The 20,232-nt window shown below is 39.0% G+C and overlaps 1 protein-coding gene across 3 annotated transcripts in view; it reads left to right on the top strand.

The window, feature by feature from the left end:
• Positions 1–20,232, top strand: part of CDK6 (cyclin-dependent kinase 6) — a 233,349-nt gene that overhangs the window by 154,207 nt on the left and 58,910 nt on the right. For all 3 annotated transcript variants that reach the window (XM_011955055.1, XM_011955056.1, XM_011955054.1), the window contains exon 5: positions 13,677–13,786. In XM_011955055.1, coding sequence (XP_011810445.1) covers positions 13,677–13,786 — 110 coding nt within the window. The remainder of the gene's footprint in view (positions 1–13,676; positions 13,787–20,232) is intronic.

The raw sequence follows: 20,232 nt of genomic DNA, 5'->3' as shown, positions 1-20,232 counted from the left end.
TGACCCATTTTAGATGGGGGTGTTTGAGGAGAGCGTACTGCAGAATGAGTTGAATGAGCTATACCTTCATGACTGCTTCCACCTGACAATCTGCAAATCCTCCCCATTTAAGGAAGGCAGTGCTCATGGAATTTTAAAATGTTAAAGAATGTGTGTGCTTGAACTTGGATGTTGAAACTATGCTTCCATTTCCTTCATCACTCGCACTAACCATATAACCTGCTAGTACTCATTTAGTAGGTTTGCTTGCAGCCTGTGTCAAAAGGAGCATAGTAACCAATGAAAAAGAAGGCATGGACCTTAGAGGCATTTGACTGTTTCCATAGCAGGGGGGAAAAAAACCAATTTTTAAATTCTTTTACAAATCTGAGTAATTATGTGGCCTCTCATAGCAAGGGGGAAAAAACCCAATTTTTAAATTCTTTTACAAATCTGAGTAATTATGTGGCCTCTCAAAGCAAATAGATTTCCTTAAGAGTTAAAACAACTTTTAAGAGGAAACAATGAGTCCTGCAGCCTGCCATATCCTGTGTTCAGAATAATTTTCATTTCTACTTATCTGTGAAGGTTGAAGGAATGTCTACAAATATTTGCTTGGTTTCTATGGTGAAGGCAGAGAGATCAAATGTGTGATTGTTTAGTGTTAAAATCAAAACTACACTATACTGTACTTCTACAAAGAGAATGAGTTTGTTACTTGAAACATAATAGACGTTTAATAAGTGGTAACTATTTTAAGTTTCACGAGTTCAGGAGGAAATTTAAACAGTGCAGCCTGAAGGAAAACATGGGCCCTTCAGGCATTTTAAAACTTCATTTTACAAAAATAAAATGGTCCTTGCACTTTATTAAAAAGTCATCTGTTGACTACAGATCATGTTGGTGGACTTTCAGAATGCCTGGTGTGGACATGGGGACACAACTATGTCCTGTAAAATTTATACTGTAATAAAAACACCCTGTCCTGCCCTGTGTTACCCCTCCTTACCCTATAACTCTCCATACTTCTGTCTTCTGGCTACCCATACATTTGTTGGAACATATGTTTATTTTATGCTTGCTTTATACAACGCTCTGCGAGGGACTGGGATTAAAAGTCCACTTAGAAATACTCTCTACCCTCAAAGGACTGGCTTTGAGCCTAGTAGACCATAAGGATACAGTGATTGAGATGCAGTATGGTAAGCACTGAAATCATTTATGCTTGGGGAGGACTAGGCAGGGCAAGGTTCACAGGAATTAAGAATGGGATTGTGAAGAGAGCATTCCAGAGAAGGGCCTAAGGGAAGACCACATGAGGCATGACATAGCACACATGTTTGAAGAACCTCAAGGTCTCTGACAAGTTAAAGAAAGCTTTCTTCTGAAGGGGGAGCAGACAATGAAGCCAGAGAGTGGATGGGAACCAGATTATGAGAGCGTTGGAGGTAAACTAGAGTTGAGCTTGACCCTGAAATCTCCGGAGAATGGATGAAGAATTTTAAGCAGAACAGTGGTGAGCACAGCTTCAGATGCAGTAGAGAAGACAGAGTGGCAGGGGGCATGTTGGCAGGAAAAGATCACAGAGGAAGCTATTTGGACCATCCAGGAGAGGACATTCTCTCGATGGAATTGTCAGAATCTGATGGTGGCTTCATTGAAAATCAAGAGAAGTAGGGAAACTGGGTAGGTGGTGATTTTGCTTGCAGAGAGAGGGAATATAGGAAAAGCAAGTTTTAGAGGAAAGACAATGCATGCATTTTGAATTGGAGATACTGGTAGCAGCACTATGTGGTGATGTCCAGGAGACAGTTGGATTTGTGGGACAGAGACTGCAGAGTTCTGAGTACAGCATGGATTGGAGCAGGGGTGGGGACAGGCACATGGAGTGCTCCCCAAGGATTGTGCTTCATATAAGAAAAGTGACTGCCTGAGGATGTCACCTTAGATTAAGCAATAATTTAAAAGAGACAAAGGCGCTAGGACAGGACCGTAGCATTCTGCACTTAAATTGCTACACAGACACCACCCCTCCTTCCAACCCAGTTGTACTTCAGCCGAGTCATTTGACTCATTGCTTTCCTAATTTGTGACCACGCTGTCCAGGACTAACATGGTACCTCATAGAGTAGACATTCACATGATGAATTGACTGGAAGCTTACTTTGACCTAAACTTGCTGTCTAGGCCTTTTTTAGGTAGATCTGCTTAGACATAGATAAAATGGGGGAGAGGTATATGACTCAGTAAGAAATGGCAAGTGCCACTGCTATCACAAAAGGTCAGAAACCTGGATCCCTGAATTCTACCTTTGCTGGCCCTTCAGTTAGTCATTTTTATCCCTCCCCTGACACAAGTACACAGCCGCACTGTTTACTGAGTGGCTCTCTTCCCCCAAGATGCCTTTCGTCTCTACTTGGAGGGAACACCCATTCAGCTCATTTTCCCTGTGCCTTTCATTGCCCTGTGCGTTTTCTTACACATTCTCTGAATCTAATCAGGGTCAGCTCCTCCCTCCAGAGGACCATTTCCTTTGTTAGAAATACATGATTACTCAAAGGTATTAAGTTATTATGGGACAGTATTGTCCTCATATTCTCCAGTCTAGGGGATTGTCTCTATCCAAACTGTCACTGGGAGTTTCCTGTGGTTCATTCATGTATCCAGCTATCAGATAATTACTGAGCACCTTCCATTCATGACACTATAAGTGCATTGTGGCCAAGAAATGGAAGAGTTATAATGCAAGATAGAAAGGGTCAAGTACTATAGAAGTGCAGTGGAGGCTCAGAGAAGAGCCATTACTTCCAGCTGGGAGATCAGGAAAGGCTTTGTGGAGGAGGCAGTATGTGAACGAGGCTCGAAAGATGGGTAGGATTTGGACCTGCAGAGACTCAGAGAAAGAGAATCCCAGAGACAGAATCAGAGAACCACACCAGCAATAGCAGGTGATGGGACATCCACATATCTAAAGGGAGCCAGTGGCCCCATGTGAGCCAAGGCAGCTCTAGATGTGAGGAAATACAGCCCTCCTGCTGGTAATGGATGCATCAGAGCAGAGGTGAGGGCAAAGTTATTGGCACAGCACTCCATGCTCTGAGACTCTCATCTTTGTATTGACCTCAGACATTTTTTTTGTCATATGTCAAAACATCTCCTTCTAGCTCTTAGATTGCAAATGGGTGAATTTGAGATGACTCTATTATTATTTTATGGGTATTTAATGTTTTGTTTTGAGATGGAGTTTCACTCTTGTTGCCCAGGCTGGAGTGCAATGGTGTGATCTTGGCTCACCGCAACCTCCACCTACTGAGTTCCAGCAATTCTCCTGCCTCAGCCTCCTGAGTAGCTGGGATTACAGGCATGCACTGCCATGCCCGACTAATTTTGTATTTTTAGCAGAGATGGGGTTTCACCATGTTGGTCAGGCTGGTCTCGAACTGCCGACTTCAGGTGATCCGCCCTCCTCAGCCTCCCAAAGTGCTGGGATTACAGGTGTGAGCCACCACACCCAGCCAGTATTTAACTCTTAATAGTTTCCATAACCAGTTAAGGGGTTATAATGAGAAGACTGTTCTTGGCAGAATTAGAATTCTAGTTCTTTATAATATTCTTAATTTAAATATATAATTTTAAAGAACTAAATTATGGCAGGGCGCGATGGCTCACGCTATAATCCCAGCACTTTAGGAGGCCAAGGCAGGCAGATCACTTGAGGTCAGGAGTTCGAGACCAGTCTGGGCAACGTGGCGAAACCCTGTCTCTAAAAATACAAAAAATTAGCTGGGCATAGTGGTGCACGCCTGTAATCCCAACTACTGGGAAAGCTGAGGCAGGAGAATCACCTGAACCTGGGAGACAGAGGTTGCAGTGAGCCGAGATCGCGCCACTGCACTCTAGCCTGGGCTACAGAGCAAGACTCCATCTCAAAAAAAAAAAAAGTAACTTTTGCAACCCTATGAAAAGTCAGTGAAATTATCACTAGTTTTCATTTTCACTTCACAAAACCAAACTAGTTTTCTATAGGGAGAAAAACATATGTATTAGAGAGTTTTGTATTGCTCTGATGCAAATAAACAGAAGTTTAGAAAACCTTCACTTTGACAAAATAAAGATTCAGAGATATTTCAAAGATTACATTTATATTCCTTATAAACCATTATCTATGTTTGCATTTGAGACATGTTGGTGAAGTGGGCCTGAGAAAGAGAATGTCACCACACTGGAACACTCCATAAGTAATTACTAAACCAAAGGACAACAAGAATATTTAAAGATAACGTTCTTGGGTCTGTAAAGTATATATGTTTTTTAAATCTTCATTGCTATTGCCATATCATTTAGGGAGTCTTAAAATGTTAATAGAGGACACCTTATAGATTACCCAGTCCAAACATCTTCTTTAACAGATAAGAAAACTGAAGCTTGGAGAAGTTGCCACCCATGCTAGTTTCTCCATCTATAAACAGGATGTATCAGCCAGGGTCCCCACAGGAAATACATGGCACACTCAAACTCAAGTATCTCAAGGAGGATTTCTTGACACAGGCATGATTTGCAGAGATGTAGGTTTAGGGGAACTCAGGGGATGGTGCTGTGACCTGAGTCTTACTCACAGTCAGGTTGTTACCATTCCCAGGCCCGAGAAGAAGAGGGGGAGCAGTTACTGGTAGCCAGGGGGAAGAAAACAAGTAGAGCAGGCTTCCTGAGATGGACATTGACTTTGTGATGGCAATCACAAAGCTCTAGACAGCTTTGCTGGGAGGAAAATCAAAGAGTTGAGGATCCTGACCTCATGCTTCTCCTTCTCTCTGAATTCCTGCTGAGTCTTCCCATTGGCCAAAGCCAATAAGAAGCTGGAGGCATATGGCACATATAGGTCCACTTCTAGGGCAGAGACTATCTGGAGCAACAAAAAGAAGACATCCAGCACAGTGTTCATACCATGCTTTTCTGCCATTGTGGCCATATAATGAGGATGAATCAGATAACATCTAGTTTTTTCAAGACCTTGGTGAAAGGTTACATGATAAAAGATTGTTAAATATAACATCAAGTGAGAGCAGTTTACTCTGAAATGTATTTTAAGTCAGAGTTGGCCTTGGCCATACTTTTTCTTATACTATTATTGAACTGGTTCAAAAAAATGTGAATAGAGATCAAAGAAGTTTAAACACATACATCCACTTGTGTAAATATCCTTGAACTCCCCCCTGCCTTCCGCTCCCTGTCCTGTTGCCACATCCATTCAGCACCTCTAGAGGTTGTTAATACGTGTAATGATTGTAATAAACATCGTATTTGCTTTGGTTCCAGCTGGCTCCAATCACCAAACTCTGTCCATAATTCCTATTGTCTTTGCTTACTGGACGACTGCATTGTTACCATTAGTGGCGACTTTTGTTATGGATTTCTAAATATTGATCTTTATATATTGCACTCATTGTTTTCCTCAACATGTTTTAAAATTTAAATTTACCATTACATTTTGTTTTTAAGGATATTTAGAGTTATTAAACATAGTGAACTTCTGGTAGAATTGATTATATTCTTGAGAACTTTCATGCACTAAAACCTTGGAACAAGTATATTGGTATTATTGATTCTTTATAAAGCTTTCAAATAAAAAGCTTCTGCTCATGCATGAGTTAAACTGGTTTTAAGTTCGGCAATCTTCCATCAGAAGTTTTTAGAGGCACAGAAGTGTAATAATATCTAAGCAAAGGGAATTTATATTTTACTGTCAGGAAAATTTGTTGCAATTTGTTCTCAAAAACTTGGATCCAGATTTAGTTGCTGTAGATATTTTAAATCCTGTGAAATTACAGAAGTTGTCATAATTTGAGATAATTAAAATTACAATGACTTAATGTAAGAATCGAAAGACTCTGGTTCAGAGATTATAGAACAGCCAAGTAAATTAACAAATTAGAACTGGGGATGCTCTCTTGATATATAGAATAATATTATATAAACCAGGAAACGACTATTAGAAAATGCTATTCTTTTATATCTATTGCAAAATATAGTAGTTTGTTTTCCTTTTTTTTTGAGACAGAGTCTTGCTTTTCACCCAGACTAAAGGGGTGTGATCTCACTGCAACCTCCACCTCCAAGTTCAAGCAATTCTCCTGCCTCAGCCTCCCTATTAGCAGGGATTACAGGTGTGTGCCACCACACCCAGCTAATTTTTTTTTATTTTTAGTAGAGACGGTTTCGCCATGCTTCCCAAGCTGGTCTTGAACTCCTGACCTCAAGTGATCCGCCTGCCTCAGCCTCCCAAAGTGCTGGGATTACAGGCATGAGCCACCACGTCCAGCCCAGTAGTTTGTTATTTTTAAATGTAGGCCCGGGTCATTGATGGGGTTGTTTTATTAGAGAATTAACTAGAAATTAACTAGTCTTGAACAATTCATACTTCTTTTGAAATTGAATTCCTCAAAGATTGAACCAAAAATGATGTCTCTTTAGACAGATGTTGATGGTTTAAAATAGAGTGTCAGCATAAACTTAGTCTAATTTCTGTCTCACTTTGTTACAATGATTTACACAGACTAAAGCAAAATCTTACAAATAAAAATGAGATATATAAATTTTAGCTTTCATTGAAGTTATTAAATGTGAAGTGATGAGTAGATATTATATCGTATAGAGCACTGGAAAGTAATAGAAACACTTTTCTTTTTTCTTTTCTTTTTTGAGACAGAGTCTCTGTCACCCAGACTGGAGTGCAGTGGCACGATCTCAGCTCACTGCAAGCACCACCTCCCAGGTTTACGCCATTCTCCTGCCTCAGGCTCCCCAGTAGCTGGGACTACAAGCGCCGGCCACCAGGCCCGGCTAGTCATTTTATATTTTTAGTAGAAACGGGGTTTCACCATGTTAGCCAGAATGGTCTCAATCGCCTGACCTTATGGTCTGCCCGCCTCGGCCTCCCAAAGTGCTGGGATTACAGGCACGAGCCACCGCGCCTGGCCAGAAACCCTTTTTCTTAAACAATTTTTAGGGAAATCATTTAATCCTAAAGGACAGCTGAGCTTTTGAGATTTGTAAGCTGTTATAAATTTTTACATTAAGATATTTCAAAGTAAATTTAAAATTGTTTCCCGTTGGTTTTTTAATTACAACCTGTATCTTTGCTCCTTATTTTGTGGATGTTTGGAGGGCTGAGTTGAAGATGCTATGTTACAAATTGCAGAAGGGGGCACAGAGTTGAAATCAGATGGTCCCGGTAAGAATCCCAGTTCTTCCAAATCTCAGCTAATGACTCTGCCCAGATTACTCAGCCTCTCTGAAATTCAATTTTCCCAGCCGTAACAAGTGCTTACTGACAGCAACTGACTAACTCATGCCCCTGAAATAACCATCCAGCATCTCTTTTCCTTTCCACCTTCCACCCTCCATGCTGCCATGTTTTTGTGGCAATTACCCATTTAAAGTTTGATGTCTGTGTGTCCTTACAGGCATTTTTCTATTTTCATTTTTCATAGACATATAATCTACCCACACAAAACCTTTTAACAGAAATTGGAATGTATTTCACACAGTTCCGAAACTTATTTATTAACTTACTGTATGATGGACATCTTTTCTATGTGAACAGGAATGAACAAGATGGGAACTATCTTATTCTTTTTGATGACTGAATAATTATAAGATAAATTTCCATAAGTATAACTCTGGGGGGGGTATGTGTACACTATTAATTTTATAGATACTGTCATTTTGTCTTCTAAAAAGGCTGTGTCAATTTGCAGGGGTTTAGGGTTTGTTGTTTGTGTTTTTGTTTGTTAGTTTGTTTACTTAGTTGAGACAGAGTCTCGCTCTGTTACCCCAGTTGGAGTATAGTGGCATGATCATGGCTCTCGACCTCCCAGGCTCAAGCAATCCTCCCATGTCAATATTGAGTAGCTGGAACTTCAGGCATGCACCACCGCACTTGGCTAATTTTTTAATTTTTTTTTTGTAGAGACAAGGTTTTACTATGTTGCCCAGGCTGATCTCCAACTCCTCGACTCAAGCAGTTCTCTCGCCTTGGCCTCCCAAGGCGCTGGAATTACAGGCATGAGCCACCAAGACCAGCCCAAATTGCAGTTAGTTTTTCGATATGATGGCCAACCCTGAACAGTGCCATTCTGTTCATTCCTGCAAATCAGGCAAAAAAATGATACCTCTTTATTATAATGGGTTTCTTTCTGTTTCTTTCCTTTCTTCCTTTTCTTTCCTTCCTTTTTTTTTTTTTTTCTTTTGAGACGGAGTCTCACTCTGTCACCCAGGCTGGAATGCAGTGGTGCAATCTCGACTCACTACAAGTTCCGTCTCCCAGGTTCACGCCATTCTTCTGCCTCAGCCTCCCGTGTAGCTGGGACTGCAGACGCCCGCCACCAAGCCAGGCTAATTTTTGTATTTTTAGTAGAGACAGGGTTTCACTGTATTAGCCAGGATGGTCTCGATCTCCAGACCTCGTGATCCACCCACATTGGCCTCCCAAAGTGCTATAATTACAGGCGTGAGCCACCACACCCAGCCTTCTTTCCACCTTTCTTTAACGAGGTTATCTTTGATAGTTTTTTCTTTGTGAATTGCCTTTTTATATCTTTCATCTGTTTTTCTGTTGTATGGTTTTATTTCTTACTGATTTGTGCAAGTGCTTTATGGAATATGAATAGTTATTGTTTGACTTTGTATGTGTTTTCTCCCAGCCTTCATATATAGTGTTTTTTGCTGAAGAGGGTTTCAGTTTTAAATAGCTGGATCTGTGACTCTTCATCTAAGGTTTCTAGATTTCCCATCATGGTGAAAAAGTTCTTCACATCCCAAGGTCCTCTGTTGTTTTCTTTTAGTACATTTTTCTAGTTCTACTTCATACATTTAGTGTTCCATGAATTTTTTTTTATATTTTATCCATATGAAATTTTAAAAGAAATTTTATCTACATAAAGAGGTCAGACTTATTGTCTTCCAAATTAATGGCCACTTGTCTTGCTTCCAATTTCAAAAAAAAATTTTTTTTTTAGAGACAGGGGTGTCCCTATGTTGCCCAGGCTGGACTCAGACTCCTAGGCTCAAGTGATCTCATCGCAGCCTCCTGAATAGATGGGTCTAAAGGCACCGGCCACCTCACCTGGCTTGCTTTCAATTGTCGAAGTATTTTTTTTCCCCACTAAACTGAAATTTGGCCACCTATAAGGATTTTAAGCCCCATAAATATATCAGTCTCTTTCTGGACATTCTGTTTTCTTGATCTTTTAGCACCTATGATTTTACTTGCTACTTAACATGCCTTAGAGTATATTTTGGTGTCAAAGAGAAAATGCCCCTTATTCCTATTTCTCAAACTATTTTGCCTCTTCTTAAGCATTATCCTAACAAAGGCTCTTTATTGTCAAAGTTAAATTTCTCCCCAAAATCATTGGACTGTCCTAAATTTTTATGTTAATGCAGGGATGACTCTTATCTTTATAATGTGGCCTTTTCCCATCTTAGCCATGTCTGTATCACCATTTATTTATTTTTACTTTATGTCCTTCAACAATAGTATATCATTTTCTTAATAGGGATCTTGTAAATTTCTTGTAATTCCTCAGTGTGTTACATTTTTTTGTTACTAGTATGAATGGACTTCTTTTTCCATCTTATTTTGTGACTGAATTACTATGAATTATGTATTTATTTTATGTCATGTCTACCATAATCTCAATTTTTGGTATTTTAATAATATTTTTGTTACCATAAATTGAGTAAGGATTTATATAAGACAAATTGTTATCAATAAAGAACTTTACACTTAAAAGAGAGTACTTGCATTTCACTCCCAGAACAAAAACCAAGTATATACATCATTGTAAAGAAAACAATAATAAATCCTAACAAGTAGAAATTGTACAGATTATAGTCTCTCATTGTAATTTAATAAAAGTAGAAATTCAACCATTAAAAGATAGCCATAAATAACCTGACCATATGGACATTTTAAAACACTTCTAAATTAAAGATAAATTACATGGTATTTAAAGATGAGCAAAAGTGAGAAAAGTTTATCTACAAATATATAGTTAGCATTTTATTATTAATTAAAATTGAAAAGAAATGAGCTAAATTTTAACTCAAAAAAAAAAAGCCCAAAAACAACAAGAAATTAGGAGGAGAAAATTTTAAAACATAAAAATAGAAATCAACAAAATATAAAATAAAACAATAATCCTTCCAAAATGGAAATAAAATTGTATCAGTTTTTTTAAATAAATGATATGGCTAAACTTTTGATAAACCTAACAGATATAAAGAGAAAACAAAAATTTACAACTTTAAGAAAGAGAAAATCAGTAAACCAGGGAAACAGATGAAATTAAAATAATTATAAGAATTACTGTGTTCAAATTTAAGTCAATACATTTTTAAATCTAGATTAAGAATGTTTGTAGGAAAATCTTTTTTCATTACCAAAATTGGCTTCTAAAGAGGTTGAAAGCTGAGCAGACTAATTACCAAGAAGAAATTCAAAAGACCGTTAAGACACACTGCTAGCAAAGATCCAGACAGCTCTATGAGCGAGATTGACCCTCGTAAGAACTGATGATTATTCTGTTATTTGTACTATTCCAGAATATAGTAAAAATTGGAAGCTTGAATATCCCTGATAACAAAACATGAAAAATTAACACCAAAAAACTACAGATCAGCCTCATTTATGAATATGTCAATATGCTAAGTAGATATCAGCAAATAGAATTTCAGAGTGTCTTAAAAGAATAATACACAATCAGAAATGATTTATTCCAAGAAGTCAAGGATGCTACTATATTGGGAAATCTGTTAATGTAACTAGTATGTCTTTAATAAAATAAAGGCAAATGATCATATGGTCATTATTAATAGACATTTTAAAAAGCATTTGATAAAAATTCATTCTACATTTTGAGTGGTAACTAAATTTTAAAAGGAATAGAGGGAATTTCCCCAACATATCAATATTGTTAGTATTATTTTGACCGTCTATACATTTATTTATCATAATAGGTGTAACTGACTAAAGTATTGAAAATGAAGACAGCCTTACTAAAGTTTCTTAGGATGGGTAATCAATCAGAAACCAGTTTCTTGCTGAGCACATTGGCTCACACCTATAATCCCAGCATTCTGGGAGGCCGAGGTGGGCAGATCACCTGAGGTCAGGAGTTTGTGACCAGCCTGGCCAACATGGTGAAACCCCATCTCTACAAAAAATACAAAAATATTAGCCAAGTGTGGTGGCATGTGCCTGTAGTCCTAGCTACCTGGGAGGCTGAGACACGAGACTCGCTTAAGCCCGGGAGGCGGAGGTTGCAGTGAGCCAAGATCGCACCATTGCATTCCCATCTCGGCAACAGAGCAAGACCCTGTCTGAAAAGAAAAAAGAAAGAAAGAATATTTTCCTTAGAACAGCTTACAATAAGGCTGTATTCAGATTCAACTTTTCTTCCTGCTAGACTTTATTTTGAATTGAGGTAGAAAGATAAGTGTGTGCCCTCATGATATCTGTGTATTTCTGTCAGCCACTCAAGTGGAACCTTATGGACAGTTTGCACCTGCAGTTTTGTTTACAGTGTGTCAGGGAAGCAAAGAAGTGTTCCTCCAGCTAGAAATATTAATAATGCAGAAACAAGTCATGTAACTAAAACTAGACCCCAGTATTGGACACTCGTTTCTTAGCAAAAACAATACCTTCTCTTTTGGGAATGACTGGTCTTTGAATTTTGCCCAGTTATCTTTCTAGCAATGACTGCCTTAAAAGGATTGATTTAATAGGTGTTAAACCCTTATTGTTGTGTTTACAGTACTGTGATAGGCATTTACAGATATAAACATAGATTAAGGCAGGGCCATGTCCTCAGGAACAAACCATATTATGAGCTATGTTACAAGGTATGATTTTCAGATAGCAGCAAGTTCAGGGTGGTGCTGGCATCTAGGCTAGGCCTTGTAGGATAGGTGAAATCTACACATGTGGAGAGGAGAAAAAAGAGTTGCCCAGGCTAGGAAAATTATATAAACAAAAGCATGGAGACAAGAGCGGTAGAATATGCTTGTGTAATCTAGTGGTATTCAAACATAGCCAAAGGTGAGTGTTACTTGAAGAACTTAAAAAAAAAATAAGAAAGGACTAGGCACAGTGGCTCATGCCTGTAAGTTTAGCACTTTGGGAGGCTGAGGCAGGCAGATTGCCTGAGCTCAGGAGTTCAAGACCAGCCTGGGCAACATGGTGAAACCCCATCTCTACTAAAATACAAAAAAAAATTAGCTGGGTGTGGCGGCGTGCGCCTGTAGTCCCAGCTACTCAGGAGGCTGAGGCAGGAGAATTGCTTGAACCTAGGAGGCGGAGGTTGCAGTGAACCAAGATCGTGCCACTGCACTCCAGCCTGGGCAACAGAGCAAGACTCTGTCTCAAAAAGAAAAAAAAAAAAAAAGAAGAAGGAGGAGGAAGGAAGGAAAGAGGGAAACTCCAACCCGAAAGTTCAGCCCACAGAAAGTCTAATTCAGTGGCACAAGATAAGACCTATACACCTAAGTTTTTCTAAAACCCCATGGGGATTTTGATGAACAGGCAGGGTTAAGAACCAGTGGTGCAGTATAGATGTGACTAGGATATAAAGGCTATGGAAGTTCTATGGGAGGTGATGCATTGATGTACTGTGGGAGGTGGCATTGATAGAAAGATATGTTGGGGCCAAATGATAACTTGAGTAACATTGTTTCGGTATTGTCAGTTTTGTGTTTTGTTTTTTATTTCTATTATATCACAGCCATCCCTCCATTAGATATCAACCAGTATTACTTAAACAAAACTTGACCCATATGTGAATTCAAAGCAAAATATGTTAGATGAGATATAGAGGGGGAACCTCTCAAGAATATTTTTCCAATTTGATGTTGCCATATAATCTCCTAAAGACTTAGAGGGGTCATTTTATTATCACTCATAATCTTGTCAGTTGACCGGACTCAGCTGGCAGTTCTGCTCTGTGTGACATTGTCTGGGACTGCAGTTATATCCAGCAGCCCTGGCACCATCTTCGTGTGTGTGTGTGTGTGTGTGTGTGTGTGTGTGTGTGTGTGTGTATACAGCTTGTGGGGTACAAGTGGTTTTGGGTTATGTGGCTGAATTGTATAGTGATGAAGTCTGAGATTTTAGTGCCCCCATCACCCAAGTAGTGTACATTTTACCCAGTATGTAGTTTTTTCTCCTTCACCCCTTTCTCTACCCTCCCCGTTTCTGAGTCTCCAAAGTCCAAAATCCATTACACCACTCTATCATCTTCCAATTTACCAATAATGCTGACCTGGGGATTGAGCTGTAATTGTTGCCATCACCTGTTTTCCGTGCATTATTTTTTTAAAGGCCCCTTAAGGGGGAAAAAAAAAAAGTTTCTAAGTTTAAAAAAATTTTTTTTGATCTTTGCTTTCTGAAACTCATGTTATTATGCCATCCTAGTTAGACATAGAGTTGGAGGTTGGGAACCCAGTTGGTGAGGATGATGTAATTTCCTGGCCCGTCATTGATGAGTCCTATTTACTTATTTCTTCTATCACAGCATCCTTATATGATTTATAGCAATTCTTTCTGAACTACATCTTGTCATTGAACCACCAGGTTTACTGAGGAGTCTAAGCCCACAACCACCTTCGTCAGTAACACTCGGATCCGCTTGCCATTGCAGGTCGTCACACTGTGGTACAGAGCTCCCGAAGTCTTGCTCCAGTCCAGCTACGCCACCCCCGTGGATCTATGGAGTGTTGGCTGCATATTTGCAGAAATGTTTCGTAGAAAGTAAGAAATACATTTTGTTTCACTCTGCTTTCCTTGAAAAGAGACTGTGGATCTTTGTGAATTTAAGTGGCAGCATGGCATTTCTGTCATTAGGGGTCATGATGGCCAGATCCATCTGCCGTAGGCTACCACTTGCAAGCCTGTCCTAAAAGTTTGTCTTCTCAGTGCTTACAGTGTTGTGTTATATGACTGTAGCTTGCAGCTTCTGGAAACTCTGCCTGGGAAGGAACACCCCACTGTTCTTATAATTTCCATTGTTTTATTGGTGATGATAGGACATGGTGAAAATAACACATATTTTGGCATTTTTTTAGTGAAGAAATATCCTCAAAGTGGACTTTATCCATAGGAGGAGAACCAAGACTGTTAAGTATATGAAAACTTTTTTAATGGAATTTTGATTGTGAGAGTAGTTGAAAAAAAAACAGTATTTAGGCTGAAAAAGAATAAGCAATGGGGATGTCAGTGCAACTTCAGGGCACTTTAAATGCTGCCATGTACAGGAGAGATTAGACATATTCAGGCACTATAGAGGACAGAAACAGGACTAAGGATACAGAAATTACAAACAGAAAGATTTTTGTTAAAAGGGGTAAAAATCTAATGATTAGACAGTTATCTGAAGAGTGGATTGGGGTTTGTGAAAATAGTGAGTTCTCATTGTGTGTCTAAGAAGAGGCTGGACCTCCACACATTGGTGATGTTTCAGCAGCATTTATAGAGTTGGTGCATAGGCTAGATGCCCTCCAACTTCCCTCTGAGAGAGCATGTGATTCGATTGTTTGATTTTCAGGTCACAAGAAATAGCCAAACAATATAATAAATATCTGCCAGGAAAATAATCCATACCTGGGAACTAAGTTCAGCCTAGTCTAAATTAAACAGAGAACCTAATCAAAATCTAATCTCTTTTTCTTTTCTATTTTTATTTCCATGGGGAAAAATGAGTTAGGTGAGTTAGGAAATAGTATATTCCCATTGTATCTTTAAAATGTAGCTCCATGGTAGCTCACAAGGAAAAGAACTGGTCAACCATTGCTTGCTTGTTGTTTGGTTGGTTTTAACCAAACAAAGTTTTATGCATGTAACAGATTTTTGGAACTATTGCTAGTACTCAGCAAATTCATCTGTGGCTCATAAGATGGGAGATCATGGCAAGGAGATCAGAGTAAACAGATGTTTAATACAGCCGTACCATGTGCCAAGTATAGCGTCAAACCTCTTCCTTTATGCTACCTTTCTTAGTCCTACCAATAAGAGCAAACTGAGATGGAATGGTACATTTATTTGTCTAACATTAGGCAGCTAAGAAGTAGCAAAGATATGAGTCCAAAGGAAGTCTTGCAAGTTCTATTCCAGCATTGCTTTTTTCCCAAGGAGAGGAGGGAAAAAGTAATATTGAATTCAGCTGCAGTGTTTGCCAAACAGGCTCAATTAGTGATTTTGAAAGTGTGGTCCCTGGACCGGGAACCTCAGTATCACCAGGCACCTCGCTGGAAATGCAAATTCTCAAGCTCCACCCCAGACCTACTGGTTCAGTAGTTCTTGGGCTGGGATCCAGCAACCTGCATTTTAACAAGTTCTCCGATCCTAATACAACCTCCAGGATAAGAACCCCTGGGTTGGATGACAGTATCACCAGGGATGGGCAGTCTTTAAAAGTCTGGCTCCCAGGCCTCTCCCTTGAGATTCTGATTCATTACTGGGCTGGGGCCAGGAATTCTTATTTTTAAAAGTACCTTCAGCAATTATTTTCATCCAACAAGTGTGGAAGACATCAGGTTAAAGGCTTATGGTTAGAACCAAGAATAATTTACTGTCAATAGAGCAGAGTAGGAGTTAAGACAGTCATTCTCCTTCATCCCAGGAATAACTCGGTACTGCCAAGAGTTGATTAGAGAAATGCTTATTGAAATTATCTTCATGTGTCTAGTATAGTCTCAACCGTAAAGACAGAGTCCTTCAACAATTACAGACTTGGAAACTAGTCATGATGGATGATAAAAGTCAATTTTTTTAAGATGTTAAAAGAAAGATAAAACTTGAGATATGTAGAATTAAGTATCCACTACTAAGGAATTTGCTGTATGTTTAAGTATAGGCAATCTCCATTTGTGGAACAAATTTTATTTTAAAGCGTTAAAAGCATTTTCCACTGAAGTGATAAGTGGTCATTGGATTCCAAGCCTAGTTTGCAGAATCCTCTACGACCTGGAACATACACAAAACACCCATTGTGCTAATTCATCAAAATTTTTTCTTCTATGGGAAAATTCATTCTGTGTTCCAATCCAAGACTAGAGGGATACTTACCTCTCCATCTCAGCATTGGGACTGAGAAGTTTGACTCAAATATTGGAGGCTCAGGAGAGAGCTCCTTTGATGATAGTGGCAACAGTCTGCTTCAGTTTGCTGGAAAAGTGAGACATTGGGTAGAGATCCTTTGGCACTTCAGATGTGCACATAAGAAAGTACCCTTTCTCCAGAAGCCTTGCACAAAAATAGTAAGTTGAGAAATAATTACTTGAAGGAGGAAGCAGTATCAGAAACCAGGTCCATGTGCCTTTAAGGCTGAAAGGAGAGTGAATCCAGGCCAATCACACCATCCCTTCTAGGGTGGGTACCCTGTGTCCTTGGTATTTCCTATGATACCCCCCAGATATCCATGTGTCATGCTTCTTACTTATGACAGATGAGTTCTGGGGTCCATCACCAGCTTGACCTGGTTCTGACTTGACTCCTGATTCAGTATTGACCCAGTTGAGACTTCCCAAGCCATGGGCTCTTAAAGCAGACTCATTCATTGCTTTAGGCTAATCCGAAATCAGGGAATCCTAGCATTTTTAATTTTTTGTAGAGATGGGAGTCTCACTATGCTGCCTTGGTTGGTCTTGAACTTCTAAACTCTGGGTACCCACTTGATGCTAAGGCAGTAATTACCTAATTTTGTCCTTTCTTTCTCACCTTAATTGTTTTTGCCATATTCTTAAGAGACTGGTACTATTATTTACTTAGGTTTTTTTTACTACTCTCTTATCAGTTTACTTTTTTATTTAGCCTCATCCTAAACAAAAGTACAGTCATGTGTTGCTTAGCGACAGGGTGATGTTCTGAGAAATTCATTGTTAGGCAGTTTTGTTATTTTGCGAACGTTGTAGGGTGTACTTACACAAACCTAGATGATACAGCCTACTACACACCTAGGTTATATGGTATAGCTTATTGATCTTAGGCTGCCAATCTGTATGACATATTATTGTACGGACTGCCATAGGCAGTTGTAACACAATGGTAAGTATTTATGTATCTAAACATAGAAAAGATACAGCAGAAATATGGTATAAAAGATAAAAAATGATATACCTATATAGAATGCTTATCATGAATAAGGCTTGCAGGACTGGAAGTTGCTCTGAGTGAGTCAGTGAGTGAGTGGTGAGTTAATTGAAGGCATAGGACATTACTGTACACTACTGTAGACTTTATAAACACTATACACTTAGGCTACACTAAATTTATCTAAAAATATTTTTCTTTCTTCAATAATAACTTAACCTTGGCTTACTGTAACATTTTTACTTTATAAACTTTTTAAAGTTTTTGGCCGGGTGCAGTAGCTCACGCCTGTAATCCCAGCACTTTGGGAGGCTGAAGCAGATGGATTGCGTGAGCTCAGGAGTTTGAGACCAGCCTGGGTAACATGGCGAAACCCTGTCTTTACAAAAAAGACAAAAATTAACTGGACATGTTGGTGCGTGCCTGTAGTTCCAGTTACTTGGAAGACTTGAGTTGGGAGGATCGCTTGAGCCCGAAAGAAGCAGAGGTTGCAGTGAGCCAAAATCACACCACTGCACTCCAGCCTGGGCAACAGAAGAAGACCCTGTCTCAAAAAAAAAATAAATAAATAAATAAATTTTTTAACTTTTTGATCCTTTTATAATAACACACATCTTAAAACACAAGCAAGCCAGATGCAATGGCTCACTGTAACCCAACACTTTGGGAAACCAAGGCAGGGGGATCACTTGAGTTTAGAAGTTCAAGACCAACCAGGGCAGCATTGTGAGACCCCCATCTCTACAAAAAAAATAAATAATTAGCTGAGCATGGTAGCATACATCTGTAGTACTAACTACTCAGGAGGCTGAGGTGGGAGGACCACTGGAACCCAGGAGTTCAAGATTACAGTGAGCTAGGATCATGCCACTACACCCTAGCCTACATAACCCTGTGTCTAAAAAAATAAATAAACAAAAAATAAAGAAACACAAACACATTATACATCTATACAAAATATTTTCTTTATATCATTCTATGAGCTTTTTTATTTTTAAATTTTTTATTTTTTTACTTTTTAAACTCTTTTGTTAAAAACTGAGAAACATACAGATTAGCCCAGACCTACACAGAATCAGGATGGTCAATATCACTATCTTGCCCCTCTACTTCTTGTCCCACTGGGAGGTCTTCAGGGGCAATAACATGCATGGAACTGTCATCCCCTATGATAACAATGCCTTCTTCTAGGATACCTCATGAAGGGCCTGGCTGAGACTGTTGTACAGTTAACTCTCTTTTTATAAGTAGTAGTACACTCTAAAATAATGATAAAAGTATAATATAGTAAATACATAAACCAGTAACATAGTCTTGTATTAGCAAACATTATGTACTGTTTATAAGTATATGTGCTATACTTTAATATGACTGGCAGCGCAATAGGTTTGTTTATACTAGCATTACCACAAACATGTGAGGTGAGTAATGCACTGCACTACAATAACGTTAAGATGGCTATGATGTCACTAGGAGACAGGAATCATTCAGCTTCATTATAATCTTTTAGGACCACCCTCACGTATGTGGTTCATTCATTGTTGACCAAAACGTTATTATGAGGGTCATGGCTGTATAGAAAAATCAGAGATTTGACCAGTTATTTATTTGTCTGATACACATTAGAATAAATATATAACCATTAAAATTATTAAGGAAGTTCATGCATGTTTATCCCCTAAATCATCTCACATGTCACCAGCAGTAATATGTCACATGTTGGAAACCCTATAACAAGTGCTCCATTCAGTCTACAAATAACTTATGGAGTGACTACTGTATGCCAGGCCCACTTCTCGAGGGGTGACTTAAATCCTAGTAAAGATTCACTATCTGCACAATTAGTTAATTAACCAGAGCTGGGATAAATGTTGTGAAGAAGTGTAGAGTACTGTGAGTGGGTATAATGACAAGTCTGTTTTTGAAGAGGAAAGATTTCTCAGTGGAAGGCCAGAAGTCGGGATTAACCTTCTTTAGAGGTCACATCCTAGTTGTTTATTTAAAATCTTTGAGGAGTAATCATGTATGCGTCAGCCAGGCTCACCATCCTCCATAACCTAGGGAGAAGAAAACAAGCAAAGGGAGTTACCGTTTGTCATGTGACAGGCCCTTGCCTTGGCAGTTGGGGGTTGGGGGCACCTTCGTGTGCATTATCTGCTTAAACCCCTATTCTGAAGACTTTTCTCCAGAGCTTACAGATAATGAACTATAAGCCTTCCACAAGGAGGGTGAATAACTTGCCTGTGGGCATACAACAATTAAATGACAGAGCCAAAACCTCATGTCTGCCTGACTCCATCGCCTTTGATTTTTCTACTCTGCGGGTTTCTGCCATTGCTGTTGTTTGACCTACTGGCCATATTTTTTTCTGGAATGTTTTGTGTATTACTATGATAGAGCAGCAATGATATTTTAGAGTGGTCAAGAAGCAAATCACACATTTATTTAATAGCTTTGATTTAGAATCTCTCCTGTATTAGAAAGGTTGGCCAATTCTCTGTCATATTATTAAGAGGTGCATGTCTTTTATTCAAAAATGAAATACCTAGGAAATATAAACTCAGTAAAGAGAGTCATAGGGCAAATGGTCGACAAAGAGCCAGAGAGTTTAAATATCATCTGTCACTGTTACCTGGGTTTAATAACTGCCCACACTGGCCCACAGAAGCATTCTACAAAATGGGTAAGAGCTACATTTTTTATCTTTCTCCTTTAATTCTTCATCTATAGTAACTCATCCTTACTCCACATTGAATTGTATTTTAATACTTAAAAAAAAATTGCTATACATTTGGTTAGTGGCCAACTAGTCAGCTTAAAGGATGAGACTGGATGGATGGATGGATGGATGGATGGATGGATGGATGGATGGATGATCGGATGATTGTGATAGATTTATTTTTAACTCTACAGCAAAATAAATTCACAATGTTCACTCCCCAGGTGTCTATTGGTTGCCTTGTGATCCTAGTTAGAACTATTGTCTGTAGTTTGAAAGTTACGGGGTTTTCCAGGTTACAGCAAAGTCACATAAAAATGCACATTTAGAAAATAAAACATGCGGCCAGGCTCGGTGGCTCACGCCTGTAATCCCAGCACTTTGGGAGGCC

This window comes from Colobus angolensis, unplaced genomic scaffold, assembly GCF_000951035.1.
Source record: "Colobus angolensis palliatus isolate OR3802 unplaced genomic scaffold, Cang.pa_1.0 Scaffold394, whole genome shotgun sequence".
Classification (NCBI taxonomy): Eukaryota; Metazoa; Chordata; class Mammalia; order Primates; family Cercopithecidae; genus Colobus; species Colobus angolensis.
The sequence above is the reverse complement of the archived record's forward strand: the minus strand, read 5'-3'. Positions and strand labels throughout refer to the sequence as shown.